At 39.8% G+C, this 12500-nt stretch overlaps 1 protein-coding gene across 3 annotated transcripts in view; it reads right to left on the bottom strand.

Annotated features, from left to right (window-relative positions):
- Positions 1 to 6172: 6172 nt before the first annotated feature.
- The window catches only part of LOC137969836 (RNA binding protein fox-1 homolog 3-like), a 26892-nt gene continuing 20564 nt past the window's right edge, over positions 6173 to 12500 (bottom strand). For all 3 annotated transcript variants that reach the window (XM_068816212.1, XM_068816213.1, XM_068816214.1), the window contains exons 8-10: positions 11327 to 11361; positions 9448 to 9499; positions 6173 to 8159 (exon numbers count right to left, since the gene is read on the bottom strand). In XM_068816212.1, coding sequence (XP_068672313.1) covers positions 8058 to 8159; positions 9448 to 9499; positions 11327 to 11361 — 189 coding nt within the window. In that variant the 3' untranslated portion in view covers positions 6173 to 8057. The remainder of the gene's footprint in view (positions 8160 to 9447; positions 9500 to 11326; positions 11362 to 12500) is intronic.

Raw genomic sequence — 12500 nt, 5'->3', positions numbered from 1 at the left:
TTGAGTCAAAGGTCAAACTTAATTCAGCCGAACTTTAACTGACCACGAAAATAAATAGCAAAACCGAGATCGAGGCTGTCTCATACATCAACATGATTATGCATTTGGTTCGGCTCATGTGAAGATCGGCGTTTGACCCAAAACGATCTTCAGCCGTTATTCCCGCCTGGAGTGGCCGTGAAGAACGCCTCAGCCGATCCAAATAAAACCAGTCGAACTTAATTGGGTCAAACGCCGTACTTCACATGAACTTAATTCATGTAAATTAGTTGAATTGAGTTCGGCTCATGTGAAGGACGGCCTTTAACTCGGCCCTTAGATTGCGCCATGAATTAGCGGCTTTATTTCCCCAGTCTGATTTGTCTGATGTCCCACATTTATATTCATTTTTTCCCCATTGTGATAAAATTTCACAATTAACATTTCCGGCCTCTCGGTAAAAGACCGGATTAACATATGTCTACCACTTAAGGTGTCTATAAACATTGTTTAATTATTAATGACTCTTCATCAACGTATTATATTGACTCTTTTGCTATTCATTTGGAATACCTTTCACTCTCCGGAGGCCGTCCCGTATCCCGCCCGCAAATAGGAGGATTTCCCTGTCTCGTCGCTCTATTTTTATCCCGCATCCCGCCTTAAAATTTGGTGGAGAGTATTATGTAACTCATATCTTGCAACTGCGGCGTATATTACCGTAGTCGATTTTAATTGTCAAGAATTAATTTCTCATGACTTTCTTTGGGCTCAATGAACTAGCGGTCGGAAGATCGATATCATGGGCTCGATTTCCACTAGTAGCACTCGTTTTTCCGAGTTTTCATATCCACAAAAAAGAGACAAGAAATTCGTCAAATTGAGCTACTGTTGTGAAGAAGCCTGAAATGAGATTCAGGCTTTAATGGCACTCGAACCATTGACCGTGAATCATTTCGGTGGACACTGTTCTACTACTCACAAACATTGACAGTCAACCTCGTTCCCAGGGCTTTTCGCCGCCGAGAGTAGGACGGGCGGCTGACCAGGTTGATTGCCAGTACCGATGGCTCTTGGATTTTCAAGACGAGGTCATGGGTTCGAATCATGGTCAGACTTCTTTACAATTGCTTAAGTGGTTTCATCGACTGCAGTTATCTTTCGCTTCGAAAACCAGCTTAAAATATTTCGTATACCGCATCCCGCTGGATTTTATGCCTTATCCGGCATCCCGCTAAATATAAGTAAGGATCCCGTGCCTGTGTGGGCTTTTATTAAATAATTCCGTATTCTTTATGTATTGTAAAGATATTCTTAATTGTTCAGATTTCCCAATCAGATGCCGTAGCTATAGGTGGTTTTCCTGTCATCTGACTGGACAATTCTTTCATATTAGTTAGTTTAAATACGAGGTGACAGTTTTGGTTTCTCTATTACAAGACCTGGATCCGTCACTCGGCAGAAAATAAATTGGGAAATTCAACCCATACCTCAGTCGGCCTACAAGGTGAGTAAATCAACATGACTGAAACCTCAGATGAACTCGTTAAAAAAGAAAAAAAAACCAAACAACCAATAGACTTGTCTCTTTTTCCTCAACAATTATCTAATCCTTCGAACACCAAAATGAAAGCCGTATGGGAAATGAACAAACTGCGTAGAACAGGCTTCTTAAGACAAAACCATACTTGATGGCAAGAAAGCGAGAAAATAGCGTCTACAGGACTATGGCACCATAGCATTTAAACAACAAATTTTGACAAAAAATGTGGAAACTTTTTTAAAATGAAATATTAAGAGTACGTAGTCCAGGAAATGTAATCCCTAATGCATGATCACTGCGAAAAATGTTGGACGACTTTTTTCACTATAGTCGAGTGCATATACGTAATGAAATCAATTAGTAGAAGTAGCTACCCATCATGAATATAGCAAACAGCTGTTTTCAGGCAATTCCTGTAAAAGGACAATCTAAGAGACAAAAAATTAACGACATCTTAATTACGAGAATCAATTTGAACTTGTGTCATTAAAATGACTGTCGCTGTGTTATAAAGCACCTGTTTGGTGTTTTGAAGGGATATAGATAAATCATAGTTGTAAGATGACAACCAGAAATGGCTTTGTAACAAAATTAAGGAACTTTCCCCTTCAAGGAGAAGCTATCAATTGATTAGGTGTTTATTTCGATCTTATCAGAAATAGGACATGTTTTTTCTTAGCGGTGTCTCTGTAATTTCCCATAACAAAACGGGCAAATTAATTCCTTTCCTGTCCTTGACTCATTATTCGCAAGTACTCCCTATTGATCAATCTTGAGTGCTACAGCTTGAAAGAAACCAAAAACCCAATAATGGGACTGTAGGGTGATAAAAATGATGAATAGCGCACAAAATCCATCATTAGCAATCAGACCCACCTCTCAAAGTAATCGCTACAGTAAGTATTTAAATAAAATTTTTTCGTGTAATTAACCAATCAAATTTAGCCGTGTTCTTGCAGGTGGCCGGAGAAACACCTGATCCAAGGCAATTTTGGCTTAAATGATAATCAAACGGCGCAACGACTCTGCTGATGCGATGGGAGAATTAAAGAGCGAAGCAAACTCAAAGTGCTACCAACTATCATTAGAGCACGCTGAACTTTGAACACTAGTGTTAAACCGAAATCTAAAAACTAGTGTACTATTTTGTAAACAAGAAGTAACACATCAGTATAAACCACACAAGTTAGGTTTGGCGCTGGCGATCTGGCTCGGATTGCTCGGCGAAGCATGGTTAGCGCTAACCAGCGTTTAACTAAATAATAGGAGTAGTCATTGATGATAAAGCCCGTTCGTTGGGAGAACTTTAAAGGCTGGGATCACCAGACGAGCCGAGATGCCATAAAGACGATGCATTTAAGAACGTCTATTGAGAGTATTAATGTGTGAGGTTTGTGGAATGAGGTTAAGAATGGAAGGTTTGGAGTAAAGAGGTGACCACGTCACAAAAACTAAATTTTGTGAAATTTGGAATTTGTTGAAATTGTCTGAGATTACTAAAAAAAAACCGTTCCTTGCTAAAAATCAGCTTGTTGCTGCAAACAATCACCAGGTGCGCGATCGTCATTGCGCATATAACGTATCAAAACCGAAATGCGCATGCTCGTATGATGTAATTCAATATGGCGCAATCTCGACCCCAGAGCTCTTCTCTTGACTGAGGGCAGGAGCCCATGACTGGGAGCCTCCCAAAGCTTTATATACTTGAGTCAACCTTAGTCAACCTTGAATCGCCTATCTTTCTATTTTTAGAACTAATCTTTCAGCAGGAAACTCACATTTACAACAATTTACATCAATTTGCACAATTTGCATACATTGTTTTTGCTATTTTTGTCTTTGTTCCACAATAACTTTATTCTGATTGGCCATTCTAAACAGTGTCTGCAGAGCCTAAGAACTCGTGGCGTTCTAAAAATAGACGAAAGGTTGGTTGACTCATAGGGCTTGTATGGGAAAGGCAAACTCCTCCTCATGGGCTCCTGCTGAGGGAGAAAGCTCTGGGGAACCCTGAAATAAAAGTGTCTTCTCATTGGTTTTCGTGAAGAACAATCAAAAGCGTCTCTGATTGGTGCATTCATGTTAGCACGAGGAGTGAGCAGGCGCCGTAAGATTCAAACAGCCAACGTTTGGCTATGAGAACCCTACGGCGCATGTTCTACTGCATAGAGTTTCCCAGAGCCTTGGGTCGAGCTGAGGCTCAGGTGACGAGAATGAATATGGCGCTGAAAAGAAAAACGAAAACCTTGTAAAGCGCATCCTATGCAGAGGATACCCAAGATTAGAAATTGCGTTCTGCAAAAGTCGAACTCAACAATGAAAACCTATAGGTTTTGATAACTCTTAACCAACGGCTTGCGCCAACCAGGCTTAGAGCAACTGGCTCCTAATTAGATAGTCACTTAGGGGTTAATGTTTAAGAATTCAAAGTCGTCCTTCGCGTTTCATCGGGATTTCCAGACAACGAGAAACAGATAAATGTGGGACCACCTACCAAGTGCCTTTGGTTCAAGTCGTATCTTGACTCCCCAATAAGACAGAAGTTTTTTATTTGATTTCTTAATGAAACAATACTAAATTATAAAGTGTAACATTTTTTGTTTGCTCAAAAGATACATGTACACTTAATAGCACATCAAATCGTTTACGTAAATTACAGTCTGTCAGCGGACAGAGAAATCCTCATCTCCTTCCTCTTTTTTCCCGTCGAGACATTAGATACTAGCATCGCGTCTACGGAAAACAACAAAAATCAGGCTCAAATTTTTGTTTTGCTAAAACAACTCTTCTTCTCACATCTCCAAAACAGTCATGTCATGACACTAAATTTGTTTCCCTCTTTCCAACAGAGCATCTCTGAGATGAAACAGGAAGCTGATGTATCGTGCTTTGTTTCAGGAATATCCTTTTCGTTCCAGAAGAGGTACTATTACTACACCAGTTTCATCTCTCCATTCACGCTTTTCTTGAGCATTTGGTGTTGTCTATCGAACACAACTGTCATCGCCGCCTTATTGAGAATCGGTATCAAATCCATTCGCCCTGGTCTTTTAATGCTGTGCAGTTTAACACTGACTGATATCTTATGGGGAGCGACAGTTGCCGGAGTATCCTCTGGTCTTAGAATAAAACATTTACTGAAAAGCCAAATTTGTGAAGTCTATTCGGAGATGACAGAGAGACGAGTTACGGTTCTTTCAAAGATTCTATTTTTTAGCACTGCGCTGAATTTATGTGTTATCAGTATCGACCGTTACCTTGCAGTCAATAACTATTGCCGATACAAGTCTCTGGTGACCCGCCCTCGTGCCATCGTTGCATGTATATTGGCATGGTTAATCGCTACAATAATTGGAGTCATGGAGAATGTTCGGGGATTATCGGTATGTTGCGCGATACTGGCAGCGACTATTATTGTCGTTGTCCAGGCAAAGACCCTTCATAATTTCAGTCGCCGTGTCAACAGAATTGCTGCAAGCAGGCGTAGTCATGGAAACCCCCTGAACGCTGCAAATGCTAGCATTGAACGGCAACTGACAAAAACAACATTTTACGTATTGGGTTTATTGGTTCTGGTTTTCATCCCTGCTGCTACGTTTTTTGCTGCAACGGTCGTTACAAAAAAACCTTTCATCAAACTTATCAACCCTATTTTCTTTCCTTTGCTGACTTTGAGCTCAGGTATCAACCCGATATTGTATTATCGGGGAAATGGAAACATCAGGCAAGGAGTTTCTAAGATTTTGAAATGTAAATAATCCGACATTTTATCTTTCCGTGATGAAACAGCTATGTTGGTGGTGCGCTAGCCTTCGTATAAATTCGATGTTTTGGCACTATGGTTTAATGTGTAATGATCTACGAAGTTGCCTGGTAACGCGCAGAAGGAACACTTAAAAAGAAACCAGAGGCCTGGACAGAAATTGAACCGACGCCTGATCCGTAACACCGATCGGACAGTCTTTTCAAAGTGTTCCAAGTGTTGAAGTGTCAACATCATATGATTCAATGTAGTAATGCAAGTGTTGACGACGATGCTTTGCTATACCCTTCACATACTGAGATTTTCGAGAAAATCGAACTTATCCTGCCCTTTTCAGGACAACCGCTGTACAATCCATAATCCCTTTTTATACAGCATAAAAAAGCTCATTTAGACCCCTGGGTAGTGAGTCAGGGTGGAGACAAAAAGCGACGAAAGTTTCAAGGTTGGGAAAAAATCTTTGGTAGCTTTTTCCTTCACCCTGGCAGCTCCTATGGCTCTCTCTAAGGACATCTCTACAACGGGGTTAAGAGGACAAAAACAGTCCCTATACTTGCTCCAACAGGACAATTTACCACGGAAAAGCATTGCTCTATGTGGGGTGCTGTGAATTCTAGTTTTTAGATTGATAGAACTTGCGTAAAATTAACTGCTGAAACCAGGGTGACAAATTGTTGTGAAAAAGCCGCCGCCACTATCGATGGGAGGGGAAAACGAGAACTCTTAAGACATACTTGACATCTGCCACCTTTTTGATGCCTTCACCAAGCAGCAACTCGTGGAAGTGACACGGCAAAAAAGAGGACTTATGAATTAAGGATGTAACAGTACGTTGTGCTAGTTTAAAAAAACGTCCACTTAGAAGGACTCCAAAGCCACACCAAAAAAAAGTTCCAAACGTTTTTTCTTTATAGTACTTTACGCTGCAAGCGTCTCAGAAATCCTACACACAATTTCCAAGTATAAGTGCAATTTACACTACGCAAGTACAAAACGCAAAATAATTTGCTTTTCTGAGGGGTTTTGATTACCCAAAGGGTCCATACTAGAATAGAAATTGATGATCACAACTACCCTACAAAAGTCGATATTTAGAGTGTGTTCATTCACTTTTCCTCCAATGAGAGGAACAAGCACTGAAATTACAATCGTGGCTTAAAATATCTAAGGATATATAGCAAATCACCCGGAAAAAAACACTATCCACGTTCCTATGGTAAACCTCGTAAGTCTTTGACGACCTAATGCAATCTTTAACAGGACCATTCTCAGTAAAGAAAAACCTTTCAATATTTAAACATTGAAAGAGACTAACGGAAAAAATGAAATGGGGTCGCGCCACTTTTGGCATACCTTCTTCAAACTTAAGTGTCCCAAGGTTTTAAGCCACGATTGCAGCTTGTCACTACGCGTCTACAGTCACACCAACGGACAAAACTAAAATGTTCTAAGAAAATGAAAATGATTCGTTGAAAGGTAACACTCAAATTTCTTACAATTTTTTGGAGAAAATTTGAAATGCGTCCCCGAGTAAACGGTTCGCCGAAAGCACACAAATACCGGAAGGGAAAAAGACCAAAGATTCGCTTAACCAGACTGTCTGTTGCACTTTAAATTACATAAAGTAAAGCGTACGTAATTAAGAGATAGGTAAAAGGCTTTAATTACGGGTCTGTTCATGGAACCTTTGAAAGGACGGAGTTCAGAGACAAAAATAGGGAATAGAAATCCATTTTTTCTTTGTTACGTAGTGTTGTCAAGTATATCAGAGAAAAGCTAACCATTATGGATCAAGTGAGGATAAGTGGAAAAGTGCAAAACGACACATTTTATCACTCTTCTGAAGGGAAACCAGTGCTAAAGAGGCTAAAGTCGAAATGATGTTCAGGGTAATATTCTACCAATTTTAAGCTTCCTTTTTTTCAATAAAGGGATTCAAAGCGCAAATTATCCAAGGAAATCTGCCACTGTTCGAGGTCCTGCTCGAGTTCTAAGGGTCGCGCGTGGGGAGGAATCGCGCGCGGCCCAAAAGATCTCGCCCTCTTTAATATTTAATGCTTGCTACGCAGTTCACAATCGCCCAGTCACTTGATTTAACCACCACACAAGAAAAAACAAAGAGCCTGAGTGGGAGAGAAGACGGTTTGGGTAGACCGAAGGGATTTATGATTTTCACTAAGTCATTATCAGATGAACTTAAAGACGAAAGTTAGTTTGCCTCAACGACCGCAACTACCTAATGTCAGAGGAACTCGTTGGAGCGCCACTCAATAGCAATTTGCCTTGGCGCCGCAAGAGGGCCGCCATTTTGAATTTGTTTTCTGTCTTTGAGGTCGTCTGGAGAAACATACGTCCGACTATATATATATATCGATTCACATATCCCAATGTCTCCCTCCTTCTAAGCCCTTGTTATCTCTTGAGCCAGGCCAAAAAGCTGGAACTGTTCACTTACTCTTAAAAACATCTATCGGGTACATGTAACTAAAGAAAGGAAAATCTTTTCCGAGTCAACGGCATTCTTGATCTTCCTGTCACGATTGAATCATTCTTGTGTGCAGAACATTTCCCGGCCGATACCTTCCGGAAGACTGTCAGAAGCACTTTAATTTCAGTTGAATTTGAATGTCTATTTGAACCTATCTCTATACAAAACAAGTCCGAGGTTCTTCCCTGTGGAAAATACACCATTTTCCTGGAGTCTTGCCGATTTTGTGTGGTGTTTTTGGATGGTAAGGTGCATGAATGTTCTAATCAGTGAATATCACGTGATCAATATGGCGCATATCTGTAGCCTGTCGTGTAGCCTGTTGGTGGGGCCTGGGGAGGTGCCACTGGTCGGTATGCTGGAGCTGGAGAAGCATATGTGCTTGTCTGAAAAAGAAAGTAAGGACGCACTGGATAAAATAAACAATGCGATAACGATCTTCCGTCCTTGTTTTGATTCAACGTGAACACATAACTCCAGAAACAGTCAACAACAACCTTGCAATGTCACTGCCGCAATGTTATTGAGGTATACACTGAAAACTAATGTGTATTGATCCACAGCTGGTATTCCAGATCTGTGACGCATGGTTATTCACCTTATGTCTGAATCCCCAGTAAAAAGTTTTAAAAATAATTATAAGAAATGAATTTCAGAATTCCTTTATTCTGTTTTCAAATTAGCTTCAATAACTGGGACGCATCACAGTTTCCCTGTTTTCATCGCACAAGAACTCTTAGTGTCAGAAGAACAGCGCAACCATAACACGTCACAAATATTCAACAAGGCTGCGACCCGGCAATTTCAGGACGATGCCTACTAATGTTATTGCGCATAAGTTCTGCGCATATCGAAATACTAGGGTTTTCTATGGGTGGTGCTTACTAATATAGGGATATTATTGCGCGATTTAAAACTATGCGGGTAAAGCAGATCTAAACAAGTGTTATTGAAATCCAAAAAGAAAATCGGGATAACTACGCATTTTTCCGAGATCATTAAACTTCAATTTGGAAAAGAACGCCATACATTGCTTTGCATTTTAAAGCTTTTATAAATATCGTTGATTGATAGGACATTTGCACGATAACGCCATTTGGCTACAAGTACCAGAATCCTACAGGTGTTGGTTGTCTCATGCTAATTAGAGCTATTGCTATGAATACAAAATTTAAATAAGAAAGGAAAACAAACTGAATTCTGGTAGTTGTAGTCAAATGAAGCTATCGTGAAAGTTGCCTATTATCTTTGAAAAATACGTGGTTACCATCAATTTTCTTTTTGGAATTCAATAACAATTGCCAAGATCTACTTTTCCCGCATATTACTAAACGTAACCGCGCAAAAATACTCCTACATTAGTAAGCACCGTCCTCAAAAGTGAAAAAAAAATAGCGATTTCTAGATTAGTTTTTTATCAGATACAAACATTTTCCGAAAAAATATATAAGCAGATTTGATTGCTAACTTTATTTCCTCAGGTTTAAAGTCATTCTAAGAACGAGTAGTGGTTCCCTTTAACAATAATTATTCAACCAGGAAAATTCTCTCGACGTAAAATCGTTTGCACGTAAAAACGCCACGGTAAACGGTAAACTTAAAGTTACCCACTTACCTCGGGAAATTTCCTCGTTTGCGCACAGATAATAATAAAAAAAAGGATGACAAACTCACCGGACCATATCCACCCCCGTAAGGTGCTGCGGCCACAGCTGTTGTTTCGTATCTGTAAAAGCACAAGATACAAGAAACGATAAAGGACAACGAGTCAGATGGAAAGGCAAGATCTTTCGACACTATTCCGGAATACGTTTGCTTGGAGCAGTTTTCAAACAGGTTTAAGAATGATCCTTATAGATTTTTCTCTTTCTCACGCCAGACGATTGTACTCGTTAATGGAGGCCGCTTCAGGGAAGGAAGGGTTACAAAAATTAAGATTAACTCGAGATGAAATTAAATTCTTTTCCACTTATTCGCCAACTAAACCATAAAGTATCCGCAACTTTCGACCCCGGATATTGCGTCTATAGCTTTGGAATAGCTCACTAAGGATGTTTTCCATTTGACAGGACTGACCGGCCAGGCCAGGCATCTGGAAGGACTCACTCTACCACACCTCCAAATTAACACACTTCGAGGATGATAATACTCCTCCAAATTGTTTCATTTTCTTTGCAAACTGACAGATCTGACCAACCAGTTCTGACAAAAGGAAAGCACTTAAAAGGGGTCAGTACACTTGGTTTTACAACTAGTTTTCACTGAGGTACGCCGCTGTAAAAAGTATAAAATAAAAGTAAAAGTATAAAACCAAAAAGGTGTAAATATAGAATCAAGATTTGCAGTTAAGATACTTTTACAAGATCTATGGACTTCCATTTTTGACTGAAACTTTTGTAAGCTTTAATGTTCCTCATCGCATTCCGTCCCTCACTTGAATCCGGGTCATAAGTTGTGGAATTAATCTTAAGCACACAAAGCGCGGGAACGTGTGTCGGCTACGTGTAGTTACTTCGAGTTTTGATTGGTTTGCCGGATTGTCTCAGTTCTTTTTGATTGGCCAAAGTAATTACTTTGGTTTTGGTTTCACGAAACTCAATTGAAACTCGCTCTAATCATAAACCGGGGCAAAAATACCTTTGAATTAGTAGGCACCGTCCTTAAAGAAACACATATAAAATGCGCCTTCCATGCTCCCTAAATGCGCCACACGATGATCAATTAAACTCTTTATTTCATTTAGGGATCTTACGATCTACGTTGCCTACCTCAACAAAATGGGCTGTTAATTTTTTTTTTCGTGCTTAGTCCATGTCATTTCATGTCTAAAAGCACTGACAGAAACTCAAGTGGGACTTAAGGAACTAAAGAATTTAAATTTGCCGTTATCTACCTCAATTGTAGTTCGGATTTGGTGATTTCACCTTGCATATTTGTTGAGAACAAAAACCTTGAGTAAAACTTTAAACTCAAAGAGTCACTGTTGGGCACAAGAAACAAAATTGTTTAGAGTGGTGCTCTTGTTTCATTGTTTTCGAGCGAGTTTCAATTGAGTGTCGTAAAACCAAAACCAAAGTAATTACTTTGGCCAAACAAAAACGACGGAGACAATACAGTAAACCAATCAAAAGTCGAAGTTATTACACGTAGCCGACACAAAGCGCGGAAAAATGTGCACGCGCGAGCCGCGATTGGTTTTGGTTTCACTTCTGATTGGTTGAAAAAGTGGCGCGAGAACTTTAAACCAATCACTGAGTGAAGTAATGCAAAACCAAAGCAATTCGCTAATTACTTTCGACACTCAAACTGAAAACCGCTCTAATCGTTCCTGATTAAATTGGTCACACATAGCTCATGATTCCAGCGCATCCGCAAGCTCCTAAATTTCTCAGCCTTCTCAATGCTATTAAAAGGATCAATTGATTCTCATCTTTCCCTTTATCTCGCACTTTCTCTCACGTCATTTTAACATCAACTCAATTGACAGCAGATTTCCTGTTTAAGCTGGGACCAGGACTGAAAACAACTGATAATAAAAATAGGAACCCCTTACCCTGTAAAACCACCTATTCTCCTCGCGCCGTATGTCTAAAGCGAAAAATAAAGAACTTAATCAGTTACGTCACAAGTGGAACTGGACAAGAAAGAAGAATTAAGTTCAATTGCCTATCAATTTTAAAGTGTCTGACCTTAGTGAGACAACAAATTTCTCACAAGGCAGATTTGTTTTACATGCAATTTTAACATTAATTTTCAAAAAGATGTCAACATAACACGAAAAAATCAAAGAGAGAAGTGATATTACGTGTACATTCATTGAAATCACAAAAAGTACCCTTAATAGTGTCTTCACGTGACGTCACGGCGAACATGTTGGTGTCCCTAAACAAAGGACAATTGCTTGCATACCATCAGATAACAATGCTGTCATGTACAATTGCTGGTGGACCAGCATAAGGAGCTAATGAAAGACCTTTTGTTTTCTTCCACCAACACGGCGACGATGACGTAACGTGAAACGCGAACATCTGACGATAACTTTTCAAAAAAAATTTTCTAAACATTCACACTGCTCATATAAAACCCTAGAATGATAATACGCACTGCCCATGCCGAACTACTTAGAGTAATCGCCAAATTATTACAATAACGGGAAATCATGTTCTTGGACAACGTTCTCGTAGCCGTCAGCGTCCTCGTCAGACCTTGCATAAGCGACCTATTAAGGACGTTCGCGCCAATTGTTTCTGCGCATCCTTACTGCGCACGCAAATGCACAAGCCACGTCATACACGAGCGCGCGCGCTAAGTAATAAAATGAGAAATGGTAGGGCAAAAGGCCATTGCTATAGCTTTGCCTGGATTTAACGGTCTTCGACGTTCGGTGACCCCAATTTTTCTTTCCAGAAACGGATTTTATTTACAATTATCTCCACGTTGTCCAAAAATGAACAAAAAATCAATGTGGGAAGTTAAAAATATTTTCAAGATTTCTGCTCACGGGACATCAAATCCTGCCATCTTGCAGCTGCAAGGCGCGTGAAACTGTGGTCGCTAAATGCGAACTTGATCTTTAAGGAACCTCAACAGTTGACTAAATTCACTTAATAAATCCACTTAAACAATATTTGGCAGAGAAGATTTCACTTCAAAGATTTAATTGCAATATATTTGGGTTGACAGACACTGGCCTAATATTCGCTAACGAAGCCCAATTTTGTCACATT

This window comes from Montipora foliosa, chromosome 9, assembly GCF_036669935.1.
Source record: "Montipora foliosa isolate CH-2021 chromosome 9, ASM3666993v2, whole genome shotgun sequence".
In the NCBI taxonomy this organism is placed as follows: domain Eukaryota; kingdom Metazoa; phylum Cnidaria; class Anthozoa; order Scleractinia; family Acroporidae; genus Montipora; species Montipora foliosa.
Note: the sequence above shows the minus strand (reverse complement) of the source record. Positions and strands in the feature narration are given on the sequence as shown.